We start from the raw sequence: 19,065 nt of genomic DNA, 5'->3' as shown, positions 1-19,065 counted from the left end.
ATGGTATTAATTCCTTGGCATTTAGGTTGTGTATTCCTTCAGGAGCAGAGGTCTTACATACTGCCTTATTGAGGCTAACCTATGTGTGATGACCTTCCACATAATGGGATTGATATAAAACTGCTTTGGATGAATTAATATGAAAAAGAACTGGTGAAATTCATTATTTATTTCTATGGAATTTTGGACTGATTTCAGTCTTCATAACATTCAATAGAACTCATCAACTGATCAAGACGATACCAGGGCCACCATGATTTTTGTCAACTTTATCAATTCTGTCTGTCCAGAATTATATGTTAGCTTGCACCTCTATCTTACCATGGGAGCGATATAGTATCGCTCCTATGTTATTCTCGCAACACACTTATGAGGCAGATTGGTTTAAGTGATGGTTCTGGACATATGGTCACAAGTAAGTTTCATGAACTATTCTAACACATTATATGTAGAATTTGAAGAGTATTAGGAAATGTGAATCAATAAAGGAACCATGGTGTTTAAGACCAAATTGACCTGGCTTCAGTAACAGATTGCCCTGTTACTCTACTCATCAGCATTGGAGCCTTACTCCATGTCTCCTGTACCCCAAGTGGGTGTGCACTTGGGAAGACTCTTTCCCCGAAAGCTTAATGCTTTTACTTTCTTCTGGCCTTTCAGCCAATGTTAAAGACCTATTTCTCTCAGAAGGCATATGTTAATATAAGTATCAGTGTTCCACTTCAATTTGTGTAATCTGCAATTTATTGTCTTGTCATTTGTAAAGCTTTGCGCTTCTTTTCATTATTTTTATTTCTGTAAATTTACATGATATATTGCATTTTCTAAAATTAATTTTGGTACCATCCTGGGTGTCTTAAGCAAGCAAGGTAGAATATAAGATTTCAAATAAAAACTAAATAGATGGATTGGCCTCCATGGATTTAATCTGAATGTTAACAGTAATTTTGATGGCTTTGGGAGACAATAAATGAAGTTTCAGTTTATACTGCTTATAAATCAAATGTCTTAAATAGCCATGCATTCAGCAGACTATTTCAAGCAATAAAACTGTTTTGGGGATACGGGTAGCAGGAGGACTTGTTGAATCAAAAATTTTACATACCTCATGCCCCTTTTCAACTGAGGTGTGCTCATTTATCATATTACCATACCTTGTCATGTGTTAGCATAGTCCCATTCTTTGGCATTAACTGGGGGTAAAAGTCAATGCCAGTTACAGAAAGGACAGTCAACAAAAATATAAATGTCTTAAGAACAAAGCTTTTGTCAGTGGCTGGGAAGGCATGTTTTTATATAAATGAGTGAAAGTAGACATCTGGCAGTTTTTTAAAAACATAGAAATACGTAGAATTCCACGAATTTTTAACAATTGCACATGCAATGTCTCTTAAAAGTCTTTAAAATATTTACCATTGATTTCTTTCAATCCACAAATGCATACATATTTTTGTGAGCTATAATTCAGTCATTTGAAAAGTCAAAATGGTCTGGTGAAAAAAATGGCTCATCTTTGTGACTAAGGAAAAGCAGAAGTGCCAAAATACATCTAATGTATTGGACAGAAATCTGTCAGTTCAAATCCCCATGTTCGGGTATCCAGGAAAAGTCTTTGTTATACTTTCATCTATTCCCTTCATTATGATGATATTATTAAAGAGTTTGAATAAATATGATTTGGAACAGTATTTTTAAACATATTATCAGCATGAGTGAAGATATGAGATGGGAATTCAAGGATAGTGTTATAATCTAGGTAAACCACAAACACTCTACAACTGAGTTTCTCAGTTTATCTGAATTTCAAGATGACTTTGTTCATGTTCTTAGCTAGGGCTTTATCATGCCAAACGGTGTTCTTGCAACATTCTCATTGTATAGGCAAACAGAAGAACCACACTGGTTTGAAAGCAATCACTTTCACAACTGATCTCCAATGGTTTTGTTGTGCTGTTTTGGTGAATCATATTCCTACAATCAATCTTCTGCACTGCTTCACATGATCCCACCTTCCCACCCATGTCTGCCTTATGGAATACATGCATGCTGTTTAATTATTTGTTTTTGTTTGCTTGTCATTATGCAATTAAGCAGTTCCAGATCTTCTTGCAGAAGGAGGTTGTTGTCATCATTGTGCAATTGCAACTTGCCATAGCAATGGAATTGTGCACTTAAGGCAAAATAAATTTAAAAAAATAAAAGCCTAGGCAATAGGGTATCATACTAGAGCTGACAGAGTGGGCAAAGAGTATACATCCCATCCGAAATACCGTGGCTGTCTCTTGCAGAATTCTGGGGTTTGTAGTTCACTGAGACCCAGGACATCTCTGGCTGAGCATTTTATAGGTCTCTTCCCTAACTTACAAGCCACAGAATTCTGCAGGAGGCAGCCACAGGATTTCAGATGGGATGCATATTCTTTGCTTACTCTTTAAGCTCTAGTGTGATAACGTCCTAAGAGCAACATTGCTCCTGTACATCATAGTGTCTTCTTTGTCTAGACACCTTGTGTGGGAATAGGGAGGGGGAGAAGAGGAGAACCATGCTTACCTATAGCATGTGACTGTCAGAATATTGAACCTGCAATGGAATGGAATGATTGGACTAGAAATAATAGTTGAGCAGCAGTGATATTAGAGCTCTTTGTGGGGGTTTTTTTTTCTTTTTCCGGTCAATGAAGAAATGTGATCCAATAACAATGGAGGTGCAGTGCAAAGTGGAAGAGTCTCAAAATCATGTGATAAAAAAAGATCAAAACTGTACAATCATGCAAGACATATTGCATGATAAAATCCAAGTCTTCTTCTTCATATGTCTGTACCACATACATTTGAATAGCCATGAATGAAAGAAATGTGAATATATTATTATGTATTTATTTGTCGGCATTGCAGTGGGTAAAAAGGTAAGACATAACCTCTTCTGAGTCTTTAAAACAAGTCCTAAACTGGACATCTACCAGATATATAAGATGCATGAAAAATATTTGGGACTAGATCAGTGCTAAATAGAAATGATTTCCTGTTCAGCATATATATCAAAAATGTGTGTTTTATTCATTTCACTTGCACTTGAAGCAGCAACTAAAGACATGGAATGTTAATCAAGAAAAATATGCTTTCTTTACAAGGATTTTGGAGGCCAAGCTTGTCTTTTCCTTCCAGATATTCCTATAATGCCAATGAAGAATGAAATGTATTCTTTGTATAGAGTTTTAAAACATAAGAAATTATTACTGTGAATGTACCTTAAAATATCAGTCAACTGTGACATATGAGAGGAAAGCTATAAAGCTAGTATTATTGTGTTAAAAGTATATGACATGCATTTTTCAGGTCTTAAATCCAAGAGTAAAAGATTTAAACTTAAAATCAGTGCCTCTGATTGTCCTCCTAATATTATATTCATTATCTGTTGTTAGTGTTTCTACCATAATGTATTTGGGGGGGGGGGGTTGCCAAAATAGCAATCCAGTAGAGCAGATAGAGCAGAGTTTCTCAAACTGTGCTCTTCCAGATGTTTTGGCCTTCAACTCCAGATGTTTTGGACTTCAGCTTCTGGGAGCTGAAGTCCAAAACACCCAGAGGAGCACAGTTTAAGAAACACTGCAGTAGAGGATGCCTGAAGTGTATTAGAGACTATAGCTATCCAGTGTACTCAGAATCAGGTGGGGTTTTTTTTATAAATTCTCCCTGATTCCAGACTACATTGATTCCAGATACCTACTAGACGGTAGTGTGTGGTGACAACTATGGTATCCTTCTGAGCTGCCTCTCTGGAGTGGATGAGGGCATTTGTGCAGTCAAAATCAATGTGTCAACTGTCCCTTGTCTGTCCCTTGATATGTCTAATCCGAATATGGTTAGACACACCTTAAATAAATGCCCTTTGGACTACTTTAATGCCCTCTCCATGGGGCCACATTTGGAAGCTGTTTGGAAACTTCAGTTGCTGACTTGAACAGATGATTGGACCATATAACCCCCCCTGCTGAAAAAGCTGTGCTGGCTTCTGATCTGTTTTCAGGCAGAATTTAAAGTGCTGGTGATGACATTTTAAACCCTACCCTGCTTGGGTCCAAACCATTTGAAAAACTTATTATCCCAGTATGAGCCTGCTCATGCACTAAGTTTTGCAAAACACATTTCTCCTTTTGTTTACTCTGATAGAGAAGGAATAATGCTTGCCAAAATAAATTACAGAGAGGTATACAATGAGGGAATTGGTGGTCATGTTAATTATTTTGGTGGAATGGATGGTGAAGTAGTTTCCAGACAATATTTGGTATAAAGAATAACCAGAAAAAAATATTCTTTAATGACTCAGTTGTGAGTTGACAATTTTAAAAGAAGCAATTTAAACAGAGAAATGCCAATGTGTGCTAATCTGATTCTGTTTGTCCCATGGGTTGTGGGTCTTGCATTCCTGTCATTTGTTTTAACTTGAGTTTTTTTCTTGGGCCCATAAAACTGTAAAGTCGTCGGGAGAGTAAACTAATTTAACCAAAGGGCACATTACAAATGGCTTTGATGATTTAGAGCACTTACTAAGCAAAAAATTCAAATGCCTGCAAGTCCTCGTCTTCCTTAAATTTTCCTTAATGCCTGTGCTCAATTTTTGTGCTTTGAGATTTGTTTTGATCTTGGAAGCTACACAAGGTCAGCTGTGGTTGGTACTTAGATAGAAGGCTGTCAATAAATACTAGGTGCTGTAGGCTATATTTCAGAGGAAGGAACTGGCAAAGCTCTCTCTGAGTATTCCTTGCTTAAGAAAATACTATGAAAGATATGGGGTTGCCATAAACTTGCCTGTGACTTGAAAGCATATACACTCTTAAATTATTACTATGTTATTGCTGTGGGGAATAGAGCTATGCCACAGTTAGCAAAGTAGATATGTCTGGGCATTACTTTAACAGAAAATGTGGTACCAGAGGAAAAAAATAATGTGGAAAGAGTAGGGTTAGGTTTCACCCAACGAAAATGAGGAGACATTCCGTATGTTTTAGCAAACATTTTTTCCAAAGCATTGTTGAAGGCATTCATGGCCGGAATCACTGAGTTGTTATGTATCTTTCAGATACAATATTTTAATATGTACCACTTTAATATTATTAACTTCACAAAATGGCACTTTCTACCCACAATATCTCATTTGCAAGATATCATGGCTTTCACCTGATATCTTGGCAAATGCTAATCACTAATCAGTAATTCTGAAAGAGTGTACAGAGTGTTACATTTCTTTCAAAAGTGCAACACATAGAAAGGCAGTATGACAGTTAAACAATTGTAGGTTTATATTGTTGTTAGCTCTTCTCCCCCTCTACTGTTGGCCATTAATTGTACAGATTTATAGAGGGTGACCTTGGTACGTCACATACACTCAGTTTCAGAGGAAGGCAGTGGTAAGCCCCTTCTGAAAAAATCTTGCCAAAAAAACTTATGATAGACTCCCTTTAGGGTCACCATAATTTGAAAATGACTTGAAAACACACACACCAGGCATCCTCAAACGGTGGCCCTCCAGCTGTTTGGGCCTTCAACTCTCAGAATTCCTGACAATTGAATAAGCTTGTTAGGGCTTCTGGGAGTTGGAAACCCAAACAGCTGGGGGGGGGGCGCAGTTTGAGGATGCCTGACACACCCATTAAAACTCCTAACATGGTTTTAGTAATGAAGGAAAATTTGCCACACTTTAGACACATGTAGCATGTTATTCATCATTGATCCAAAGGGACATGTGTTTTTTCCAGTTTGCAATCTTGACAGCTATGATTACTAAATAAAACAGCCACCCTACTCCATTTCTTTGAGAGGATTGTGTCTGGTGCTGATTGACTAGCTATTGTGTATCATTAAATTATCTTCCATCTCTCCTTTGTGCAGCCAAATAGACAAAGATTTATAAACACCAAAAATGATGTTCGTTCCTTTGCAGCAAAGGAGAATTGGTGACAGTCTGTTTTCATTTAGACATTTGGACAAAATAAACATGTCCTGAAGCAAAAAAAAAGTTTGCTTCCACTTCTATTTTCATGTGCTTCTGTAGGAAGCCTGTGAGGTTATGAACAAATACATTAGGTAGAAAATTCTAGAATACCAATATGTGCTTCTGAAAATCATTCAACTTCCTAAAATGTTACTAAGATCTGCCAGTGAATGGAAAGTACACGTCTGTTGTAATGCAGTCTGATTTGCTGACAACTCAACTTTATTGGTATGCTACAGATATTTTACAGATATTTCCATCAGTGCTTAATTTCATTAACTTGCATTCCATAGCCTGTTTCTGAAAGGGCTACACAATATTTGCAGTAATTGCAGGAGTGTTTTCTGAGCCACGGGACTTCGGTGTCTAGTACAGATCAGTTGAAAATGAGTTTCCCCTTAAATTTCCTGTGTTTGATATCAATTGATCTTCCTAATTTGTCATGTGTTGTAAAGTATCACATTGTTTAATTTAAAAAATATTTAATGTACAGATTCTAGTGTGAGTTAGTATATTGCAGATGGTGTGGTTTAAAGTTTGGAGAGAGTTGAAGCGAATTAAATCCTGCTGTGAAATAAAAGTCAAAAGACATTTTGGCATCCCAACCATTTCCTTGAGAAAAGATTACAGTCCGAGTATGCTGAACTTTATTGCTATGGGCCTCATGACACTTTCGAGAAACATGCATGGCATTCTTGCTAAAGAAACTCAGATGTGCTGGAGCATAGAGAATGCCATTCTTGTATTTATCAGTGTCTGGGAATGGGAAAATTAAAAACAATGCTCTTTCGGCTCATTAGTGTTCTGCTGTATTATGGTATTGTTACAATACTTATGTGTAATGACAAAAAAGGCTATGATACTTCAGTGCAGCATGTTTCCTACTGTGAGAGAGGTGGGGAAGAACAACAAACCTTGACCCATGAAAGTGGGTAATGTATGTGTGTTGAAATGTCATCATGGAATTGTACTTCTGGTGAATCTGAAAATACAGTATACAACTCTGTATACTGTATTTTCAGGCTCAGCAGAAGTACAATTCTTGTCCTAGGCAGATGTTTTTCATTGTTAAAATTTGTGACACTATTGAGGGTAAATCTGGGTAAAAATTGTTTTTGATTTTAATAGTAGTAACTGTTTCCAAGTATGAATAATGAAAAATGCATTCAGGACTCATTTTTCTCTGTCTCATCCTGAAACATTCATATGCATGAACATGTGCTTCACGGTGAACCTTTTCTCGAAGGATAAAATTAGCTATGGACTAGCCATACACAATGTACAGATTTATGTTGCTATCCTTTGTTTGAACTTGATAATGGCTAAAAATAGATACTGTTTGCTGCATAGACTCAAGTATAAGTCAAGAACAGGTTTGGGGGCCAAACTGTGAATTTTCATATGACCTATGATTATGTTGAGGGTCATTCATTATAGAGGGAAAAGCACCAGTGTTCCCTCAGGGGGGCAGACACCTATGGCTACACTGCCATTTCTTTAACCAGGCATTTACCGCAGCAGAGACAGTGAAGGAGTCAGGACTTCTTTCAGTTTTCACAGGATGGACAAAACGATTGCCTTGTGCCACTCTGCTCGGAGAGGAGGATGGTTCTTTTTTGATACGTAATAACATTGACCAGTGGGAAAGTTGCCACAGGATTTTGGGGTTGGTTTTACCAAAATTTCTAGACTTATATGTGAGAATGTAGGGTAAATGTGTTGTGATCTGTCCCATGGGCATTTTGCACCATTCAATGAGGAAACAACTTTTGATGAGTTAGTGAAGTTTGGTAGCTGTTGAGCTGATTCCCAGTCAGTTATAGTGCACTAAATCCCTTCATATTCCTTTTTGGTAGTTGCTGGAAATAACTGCGCAATTGACAATTTGAAGGAAATACATAATTGAATGCTTTTATGGGAAGATAAAATTTGAGCTACATATGTGGGTTAGTGTGACCACAATGACATAAAACCCTTTGTGTGTACGTCTGTGTATGAGAGAGAGAGGGAGGGAGGGAAGGGAGGGAGGGAGGGAGGGAGGAGGGAGGAGGAGGCAAAGAAGAGGCGGCTTCTATTAAGAGCTGATTAGCCTCTATTTGAATTCCAAGTATATTGGAAGAGAAATTAAAATTTCAGGAATTATCTATTTGGAGTTGAAGTATGTACAGAATATAAATAATTCTGTTTTGTCAGCATAAATCTAATTTTTGGTCCATCAGTTGTTGAATAAGTCAGTATTAGTATATGTGTATGTACCTTCAAGTCTTCTGTTGACCCTAGTGAACTCATTAATTTCATATGCTTTTTTTTTCTTTGTCAAGGAATATTCAAGAGGTAGTTTTCCCATGTCCTTCTTCTGAAATACAGCCTACAGCTTTGGAAGTCTCCCATCAAATTATTACCAGAGCTGATCCAGCTTATCTTCCAAGATGAATTAGAATCTTGTGCCTTTGGAATTTACACCACTTAATTAATTCATTTGATTTATTCTAGCTGTTACTAGCAATTAGTTTTATGTTATTTTGTTTATTTTATTGGGCTTTTAGCTCACTAAATCCTAAATTCTTAGTTTAGGGAATAATATAATTTGTGGGATATTGCATTCTATGATCTACATTTGCACACTAATGGGTTAAAAACAATAAAATATAAAAACTTCACAGTTAATAAAATCCATAAATGTAAAATATTTATGGTTGAGTATCCCTTATCCAAAATGCTTGGGATGAAAATATATTGGATTATTTTGGATTTTGGAATACTTGCATTTTCATATATGTACACAATAAGATATGTTGGAGATAGGTCCCACAATTCATTTTGTTTCTGCATGTTGCCTGAAGATAATTTTATACAATATTTTATATAATTTTGTGCACATTAAATCATCAGAAAGCAAAGGTGTCACTATCTCAGCAACACACCCAAATAAAAAAATCCTCAACTTGTATTTAATTGTGGAGTTAAAATTAATGGAAGAGTATATTAAAGAAGCAGTTTGTGAAACTATAGTGTTAATATGATTAGTGGGTGGAAAATTCTTTTGTTTGATGTTTACTGCCTTCTAGTCAAGTTTGACTTATGGTGACCCTATGAATAAGAAACTCTCCAAGTCATCATATCCTCTGCTGCTTTCTTTCAGTCTTGCAGACTTTAGTGTTAAGTGATATATTTATTACATTTCAGGATCTTGTATAGCTGCCCTTTCAATTCCTAGTCTTTTAATTGTTGACTGCAGACTCCATTCTGTTTAATGGTTAAGCCAAGCTATGGAAATCCTTGAACTATTTCAGTATCTTGCCTACTTCAAAATCAAGTAAATCACCTGTGGTCATTTCTTTTGTTTCCTTAATGTTTAGCTGTAAACTTGCATTTTCACTTTCTGCCTTGATTTTCTTCAGTATTTGTTTTAAAAGTCTTTGCTATTTTATGCCTGTTTTTAGATTGTTGATGTTCCTTCCTCTAATTTTGATGCCACAGCCAAGGACTGAGATCTGTAAATTCCTGAAATAAAACAGACATAAAAACTAAAGGTTTCTAGGATCCTGAAAATCAGATGCTGTACACTTTAGAGTTGAAGACTTTCATATAACTGTTTTAAATGATGGAAAATAAGTATGGCTGGTATTGACACAAAAATAACAAAAACACAATGAGTTTACTCTGTACTTACAGTCTCAAAATGAAAGTCAGACCAAACATTTTATTGTCAATATTTTTGTATTATTTTCATTGCTGTGTTTTCTTTGTTGTTGACGGTAACCATTTTTTCCATTAATAATTATCACAGTTGCATGTACAAACAGAAAAATTCCTTCTAACAACAGAAAACAGATTTCAAAAGCAATTGATGCAACTGTCACCCGATTTAAGGTCAAACTAGATGTGATGTTAACCAAGTTTGAATCAGATGTCAAAGCCACCTTTTTATGCAAAGTAAAATTTGGGTGACCAGTAAATTAACTTAAATTTGAGAGCTTTTATTTTAATCCCATGCCTTAATTAGTACTCTTGCTCCATCCACACAGCTGTATAAAATCCACATTGAACTGGATTATATGGCAGTGAGGGCTTAGATAACCTAGTTCAAAGCAGATATTGTGGATTATCTGCCTTGGTTTTCTGGGTTATATGGCTGTGTGGAAGGGCCCTCAATCATTCCCAAATCATAAAGCATTTTCAACAGGAAACTTTAATGAGGTGGAGTAATCCCTCCTATTGCACTCCTATTACCTAGATGGCTAAATGTCTACTGCCCTGGGTTTGGTGGTAAGCAAGAAAAAAGAGGTCAGTTCCAAGCACAGAGTTTAAAGCAATGAAATTCCAAACTCTACCCACAGAAGGGCTAAAGGTTAAATCCATCATGGCAATATTTAGATTAGATTTTCTAAGTGAAAAAAGGCATGTGGGCTTCAGATGTATAGCTATATCTCAGGTAATGAAGTAGATGTGTCCCTGAGCATTTTTAAAAATATAATATTTGGTAGCAATGGCAGAAATAACAGAAAGAATTGGTCCCTACATGACACACAGAATAATTCAAGTTTCAGTAAATTTTGTATTAAAAACTTCATTCTTTGACCTGAAACAACCAAGTCAGTAAGCTTTGCATAACTAGACAAAACATTTTGAACAATTTCTAAAGACTACTTGAAAGTTTCTTCCAAAATACACCCAGGGATGACTTTTCCATTCATTAGTCTCCACTTTTATTATGATTTCCACTTGGTGTCTAAATATTGTAAATTGTTGGGGATTGCTGATAGTGGAGGCTTATCTGCTGTTCTTTTTTCTCTCTGTTTTTCTGTTCATGCATGCTCAGTAAGGGATTCTGGATGCAGCTGCTGTTTACTTGCCTGTAAACTACTTCCACACAGCCAATTAATCTGGGTCAGGATGTGGATTTAAGAAATCTGGACCACTTTGGTGTGCCTGTATAGGCACCCCACGAACCAACTGGGAGATGAAAGAAAGACCACACTGCTTATGGATCAAAACCTCAGATTATTTTTTGTTTTTACCTCCTTCCAAATGCCAGTGCTACTAAAAATATTCTCATTGTAGGAGAAGGAAAGTGGAGGGGGGGGGGTGGACAGGTATAAAAAGTGTGAAAAATTGGGCATCTTTGTCAGACGCTTTATTAACTGAGATGTTCCGGTAATTTATAAACTAGAACTGTATTATACATATGGAAATAATGTTGCTGACAAAACTATTATGAATGAATATATATGTCAAAATGAAATCCAGTTTTCCTTATACAGTTATCTTCTATACATGCTGAGGTTCAATGTCCTGTTGATGCTGCTGGTCCTGGTTAAAGATGGTTTTTCTTATTCAATATAATATAGTTGAATAAGTATTAATGATATACTTGTGAATAAATGTTAGTGCGTTTTTTGGCTTATTGGGCCAGAAAGGTAGAGAAACTGGCAGAACCTATAAATGATGCTCAAATTAATTTGATGAGGCAGTTTGTTCATTTTATCATAGCACTTACTTGGGAATAAATATCAGTGCACTGACTCCAGAGCAGCTACATAAAAGACTATACTATAACAGTAATCATCAGTAACTTAATACATACGAGTTATGTCAGATTCCATATAGATTTATATGTACTGTCCTGGAGTATTCAGGCATAGCTTTACTTTTGTTTTTTCATTGTTGAGATTATAGCTAATTTTATATATTATAAGTTAATTAGTATATTTTCTAGCCCACATAGTTGATTTTGCTCTTCTTTTTAATAGTTCTAGATGTAGCACACCAAAATTCATTAGGGATATAATTTTCAATACACCTTCTCATCTTGATTATCTTTTTCTTGTTTTAAAAGGGGGAAGAGAATTGGCTGCTCTTGATTATTTTGTATTAATCTCCGTATTTTTGTTGTGTCCTTTCTACCCATCCATTCAATCTTTTCTTTTATTTACTATAAACTAAACTAAATGTAACATTTTAAAAGTTAAGCCTTAATTAGACTTTTCCTTAAAACAAATTTGAAAACAATATTGTTATTTCAGGAATACTTCCATGGAAGCAAAAGTACTGCATTGTTATGCTGGTTAATATGTTCTAAGAATTTCAGTAAAAAAATAAAATATTGGTAACTGTGCTAAAAGTATAGTGACATTTTCATTAAGGGGCATGTTTGGTAATGATAATTATCTATCTTATACCTTAAATGTTCAGATGAATAACATACACAGATATATAAAATAGATGTACTGAATGTTATAATGTGCTTAACATTCTAAAGGACTCCAGGTTGTTATTTTTTAAAAAACAGTGACGGTATGTTTTCTCCTGTTCTGTATTTTTATTTATTTTCAATGAACATATGTCTACTCAGCTTCCTTGTGTATTTTCCATCCTAAATTTGGCATTTTAATGTACATTTTGTCCCCAGTTGCACTCAGTTAATGTATGCCTATACATATCATGAATGGTCTTTAATCATTGACATTTCTCTGACCTCTTATAATGATACTGTTTAGTATCAACAACTTTTAATACCTTGTTATTTTATCCATTGTATAGTTTCTATATGGTTAGCAATCTTTGTTCATAACAATTCAATGTTTTGTCGAAGGCTTTCATGGCCAGAATCACTGGGTTGCTGTGAGTGTTCCGGGCTGTATGACCATGTTCCAGAACCATTATCTCCTGAACATGGCCATACAGCCCAGAAAAAACTCACAGCAACCCAATTGAGCTTCAGTTTTTTCTTAATTCTATTTGAAAAGCTTTATGTCCTTTACATGCTCAGATCACACACATCTCTGGGTGACATTTGGATTATTATTAATGCCTCTGTCCCAACTTGAAGTAAACATAATATTACTTCTTTAATGTGGACCTTTTCAATATGTTAATACCTTTCTTACATCTTATATTTATATAGTAATTCCTTTTGCCATGCTTTTGTCATGGCTTCTTTCAATTAACCATAATTTAAATTAACCACATTTTTTTCTTGAAGAATATAATGACAAAGTTTTACATAGCAAAGGTCAGTTCTTCTGGTCTCAGTACTATACCAGGGGAGAAAGAGTGCCAGGGGACTGTGATTGTATCCATCCTGAACTCACACAGCCTCGAGCAGTGGTTTCACATCCTCTTTGAAATAAGTCCTTGTAGTTCAAACAAATAAATCTGAAATCAATGTTTCCTTGAATAGTCATCAATATACGAACTAGGAAAACAGATTCTGGGTCCATCATACCAGAACTTCAGTAGGACATGAGCCGATTTTACTCCACATCAGTCCCCAAGCTGACAGTTCTTTATCCTGTGACAGAATTGATTCTGTCATCTTTTTTTTAAAAGCCTGATGAACTTGTTCCTCTTTGTACTGTACTTTCGTGTAATGTCCCTTTCCTGATTGATTGTCACTTTTGTATTTACCTTCACATCTTCCAAACCTTGTATTAATTAGGAACATACAGTTTGTATAATTTCCTTTACATCAATATAATGGAGACCTTGATCTCTCGTTCATCCAAATATGGGAGCTGGGCTCCACGAGGAAACTCCATTTGCAATGGGAATGATAAATATATAGCATATTTGTACTGCTGTACCCATAATCCCCATCATTTCAGACACACCACCCACAAACATTAACATGAAAGCCCTATGCTTTTATCTTTTATTATGTAACATTTACATACAATAAAAATAAAATAACACCAGAAGCAAACTACACACTGCATTTATAGGAATTTGTTCAGCTCCTTTTTAGTAGTAACCAGATAAATTTGCATCATGTATTCTGGCAGCTAATATCCAGCACTGAACTATTTTTTCAATCTCAGTATGCCTCAATATAATTTTATTGGTATTTTTTTTTTAATTTGAAATTTACCAGTAGCTGCTGCATTTCCCACCCTAGGCTTATACTTGAGTTAATCAACTTTCCCAGATTTTGGGGGTCAAATTAGGTGTCGCCTTATACTCTGATATATATGGTACTCCAGAGGCATTTTTTTCCACTTCCAGATACATTTGATGATCCTATATACATTTTAGATAATTTTCCTGGTGTCTGTCTGTACTAAACCGTTTTCCTTCAAATAATAACAGAATTAAATTTGAGAACCTTTTACCACCTTCTCTCACATTGCTACATGTGTTATAGCCAAAATTTCTTGTCCATTTTATCATACAATCTTTCTTCTGTTCATATTCTAATATTTACAAACATTTATATGTTTCACGAATTATTTGTTCATAATTCGTACATAACTGGGTTTCATATTCTGACATTGATATTTCAATTACATACTTTTTATATCAACAGTAAGGAGGAAAGTAGTTGAAATTCATATTCCTCATAATGATTGTTAAAATCTACATTCAGCTTGATCTTATCATACCATACATATTCATGTCATATAAAGCTCAGGTCATGATCTTCTAGTTTTAGGAGTTTTTATGTATTCCTTTAATCACGTTAGACAATATGAAGCATGACTTAGTCTTGAGTTTGGTACTCCAAGGCACTTGATATTTGGGAGACAGTTGTCATAATCTCCCGAAAGCTTCCCAGCCTTTCTGTTGCTCACAATCACCTTATCTGGGTTACTGACTATACTCTAGTATTCATATTTTCTTGACCTTGTATTGGCTACATAACCGTTTACTTCTTTGTAGAGAGGGGAGATTGCAGTTGTAGAAAGAATGAGAAGTATTTTTGTGTCAAAGCTGTGACTGTATGATATATGTGTATTTTGTAAGCGTAAATAATTATTAATATTACAAGTAATATTAAAATATTTTCAAATAATCTTTTGCTATCTCTGACTGAAGTATGACTGGACATATTGGCCAATCTATTTTAACCATAATTACAACCTAAAACAGATTACTATATAATCAATATTTGGCTAACTATTGAAAACCGAGAACCCGAAGTGATTACTGGGATGGGATACTTCATTATCTCATGTTTTCAGTTTGTTTCTAATACTATTAGGTCTGCATTCACTTGTGTGAGATCTGAGTAGATTATAAATCTCATGATACAGGTATTCCTAAGAATTTATATTGAAAATGCAAAATGATACTTATGATATTGTTGTCAATTTACTCATTTATGTCCTGCATTTTCCCCAGCCCTGGTACTCAAGATGTCTTTAAGAAGATAAAACAGAAACATATAAAACTGCATTCAGAAACATTGTAACATGCCCTCTCTCTCTTTCTCCCCCTCTTGTTTTAACTTTAAGGATTGTTCTACATCAGAAGAATATAACATTGCTGCAGCACTACTGCCACTAACAACTGCCTTTTATCGGGTAAGTTATGGTTTCCTGTAAACTAAATTGTATCTGTTTAACTAGCCTTAACTGCAGTTATTTAAAGTAGGGGTAGGTATTGTGTGACCCTGAGCCACATGTACCCAGTCCTGTTTTAGCATCATAGACTCCCATATTCACCCCAACTTCTATTTTTTGTCAAGAAAGGTTTCATCTTTTATATGAGTCACAGAAAGCCCTCACTGTTTTAACATTAAAAATACAAGTTTACTTCAGTTAATGAAGTTGACGATTTCCTAAGCATTACTATGGTAGCAGAGATAAGTGACATACAAAGAATAGGGGTAGGTTCCTATGCCAAGAAAGGAAGGAGCTGCTTCAACATGTTTCAGCAAATATTTTATTTGGAATTTGAATTATGCACACATGAAATGTAGCAGCCAGGTCAGGTAAGCCTTGCATGAATAAACAACAACATTTGGAATCTTTTAGAGACCATTTAGAGTTCTTCCAAAATGCATCTAGAGATATTTTTCCTCACACCGGTCATCACATTTTAAATAATTTCCATCCCGGTAGCCAAACATCGGTGCTTTTTTAACATGCTGGGGAGGGAGCAAATGGAGGGAGGGATATTCTGTCATCACTATGATTTACAAAGCCCTTAAACAGCTTGTGTATGTGTGTGTGTGTATTGATGATGATGATGACGATGATGACGATATTTATTTATTCCCCACTTTATCTCTCCCAAAGGGGACTCAAAGTGGCTTAACATAAAAGCATCAGTATACAATTTAAAATATACAAATATGCAAACATTAAAACAGAATTAAAACTAAACAGTATTTTTAAAATCACAGTTAAAATCCATTAAAACATATTCAAAGTTAAAAACCACAGCACCCCCTGATTTGATCTTAAAAACCTTCATCTTTAAAAGCCTGTCTGAGTAAAAAGGTATTTGAAAGACTGGATCCCAAGTATGGGCCTGTCCAAGATGTGAGAGGTGGTCTTATTGCATGTCTGAACACCCACCAGGCTTGGTTGGGGTGTAGACATGATGTCTGTGTAATTCTCTGCTAATGGATGGTAGACTGGCTCCATCTCATTTTGAACTTTCAACAGGCAAAAGCCATATTGTTTCATATGGCCTTTGGACCTTGAAACTGCTCTGATTGTCTTAATTCATAGATGTTATAATCATTTTCAAGGAACATATTTATATTTTAACCAATTAAATGTTTTAAATGTTTTTGCATCACCTTGAGGAGCTTGGCAAACTGAGAGGTGGTATAAGAATGCCTTAAATAAATACATTTAAAAATACAATTAAAAATACAATCGGATTTAAAAATTCAAAGCGTGTTTCCCAGTATTTCTAATAACAAACATATATTTCAGATTCTTCTGGAAATTCTGTGAAATTAAGATAACATATTGCATAGCAATTGGTAAACTGATTCGATAAAGGGTTAACCAAAAAACCTGAAGTTTTTAAAATCTCGTAAAGTCTGTGTCTAGTGGAAGTATACTCTAGGGCAACACACATACGTAATTAAATTAACAAAAGAAAATTTCTGTTTACAACATACTGTGACTCTTGTGATGTCCAGTAAAATTCCAGTAATAATACTGAGTGACTAGGCACTTACAAAACCCGATAGAGCCGGATGTGACTGAAGAAATCCACAAGCCCATAGCCATCAGGATTAAATTCATGGGCAACAAGTCAGTATACCGATACATACTTGCGGCCTTACAGTTTTGAAGCAGAGAACATTACTGTCTCTTCCCTTTATTTCATTTTGTATTACTAGACCTGAATAATAAAAAAAAGGTATGATTCATCTACATCAACAGGAACATTCTTTATTGTGTGTACTAATGGTCTGTGCGAGCAAACAATTTTAACCTCTAGGGCAGACAACAATGTTTCTATTTACCATTACTAATACAGCTGGAATTTGTTTCAAAAATAAATAACATGTAATTACATTTGCCATACTGTGCGCTCTATTTTTTTTTGTTAAATATGGCCTGTTGTGTTAATTTTCCAACAGAGTTAATAAAAATAATGTGATAGTAAAGCATTTCAAAATACATTTATATATATAATTGATGCTAAGAAGACTTCTGTGTAAAAATTATATGTATTCCCCTTTCTAACATCTACTTTTGGGATTGTCTGTGTTGTGCTTCAATAGCTTGGGTGTGAAATATCCAGGGTAGGTGCTTCCCTTTTGATTCATTTTGCCCTCCCAGTTAGTCTTGACACAGTCAAACATATTCATATTACTGGTTGAAAATCCCTCATCTAGAATTCTGAAATCCAGAATACTCCAGAATGCTTTCTGGTTCAGTGTCTAAGCATCACTCTAACTCCATTACTTCTAAGGTTCAAACAAAAGGAAACACCTATAAATACTACATTTTTTCAATCACACAGAGTAGAGAGAGGTTTGAATGAAAAGGTGGAAAAAGAAGAAGTGTGACCATGGGGTCTTAAAATGAAAGGACATACGTCCTGAATAAACGCCATTCTACATCATCAATTAGGATGGGAAAAGAAAGAGTGAGTGAGAGAGAAAACAGATACATCAACAGACATTCAGGAGCTGGGTGGGGGTTGGGGGAAGGATTCCTTCAGCCTAGCCTAATGCTATCTAGTTGCTTCTCATTAAGGACTGCAGACTTGAGCAGTGTATGGTTGAATTCCAACACTTTGCACTGATTGAATTTTTGTTTGAGAAAACAGATATCAGAAGTTAGTATTGTGGCTCAACTGCTCACCTTCATGCACTCGAACATACAAGGCCAGGCAAAAATCCATTTTTGCTCCCCCAATCCTATTGCCATCTATATGATGTTTATGAGAAAGTTTATCTGGAGATATGGAAAGGGTGTACAATCGTGTTTAAAAAATTCTTAAAAGGCATGGCTTGGGCATACCTTATAATCCAGGCAATGCTTCTGCAATAGCTGCATGCAGAGGTCTTTTTAAAATGCCATTAAAATTGAACTGGTATCAAAAGGGGCTACCAGCATTCTGGCTGGGTTTCCTTTTTTACATTTCCCTATGCATACACATCATCTGCAAGGATAGCTTGGTCATGTTACTTAGGGAGAGATTGCATGCTCTGCTTGCATGACTCAGTCTTGTGTTGGTTTAGAATATACAGTTCAATGCACTTCTTCATCCTGTGCTTATGTAGAGTGCATGGAGACATATGCAGTCTTCATAAACTGTTTAAAATGCTTATGTTCTGTCCAGAATGGAAATGAACCACAAGATTCAATGCCAGCAATTCCGTAATTGTGCCGTCGCGCCTGGGGCTATAGAGAAAGAGGCATGGACGTAACTGCTTTCCCCAGGGGATTGCTTTCTTGCCCTCCTTTAGGGAAACTGGAACTCCCAAGGACCAGAACACAACAGTTAACTCGAAATGATGTTTATTGTTAACAGTTCTCTTTCTTTGACACAAACTTTATGTTTCAACTGGGAAAAGATACTTTGTAAACTCTAAGTCCAGGGTCCCAGGAGTAATAAGCTGAGAAGCTTTTCCTGTTCCCTCTCTCTCAATGGCTATGGATGCCGGAGCAAACCACAACCCCAGTTCAGTGGCCTAAATTGAAGGACAAGACCTTCCTATGGTGCCAAAGAACTGGTGTGAGGGCGCCTGAAGTCTTCACATGTTCGTTCAGGGGGTTTGAACATAAATAATAAGACTCAGGGGTAAAACTTAAGAACTGGTAGTAAAAAATGCCTTGACCAGGGGCTTTTGGGCCAAGCTTTTGGACACGTCCATCC

The 19,065-nt window shown here is 35.7% G+C and overlaps 1 protein-coding gene across 7 annotated transcripts in view; it reads left to right on the top strand.

Annotated features, from left to right (window-relative positions):
• Window positions 1-19,065, top strand: part of SBF2 (SET binding factor 2) — a 265,755-nt gene that overhangs the window by 175,233 nt on the left and 71,457 nt on the right. For all 7 annotated transcript variants that reach the window (XM_060767041.2, XM_060767036.2, XM_060767031.2 and 4 more), the window contains exon 17: window positions 15,225-15,293. In XM_060767041.2, the coding sequence (XP_060623024.2) occupies window positions 15,225-15,293 (69 nt within the window). The remainder of the gene's footprint in view (window positions 1-15,224; window positions 15,294-19,065) is intronic.

This window comes from Anolis sagrei, chromosome 1 (genome assembly GCF_037176765.1).
Source record: "Anolis sagrei isolate rAnoSag1 chromosome 1, rAnoSag1.mat, whole genome shotgun sequence".
Taxonomy (NCBI): domain Eukaryota; kingdom Metazoa; phylum Chordata; class Lepidosauria; order Squamata; family Dactyloidae; genus Anolis; species Anolis sagrei.
This window is presented reverse-complemented; position numbering and strand designations above follow the sequence as displayed.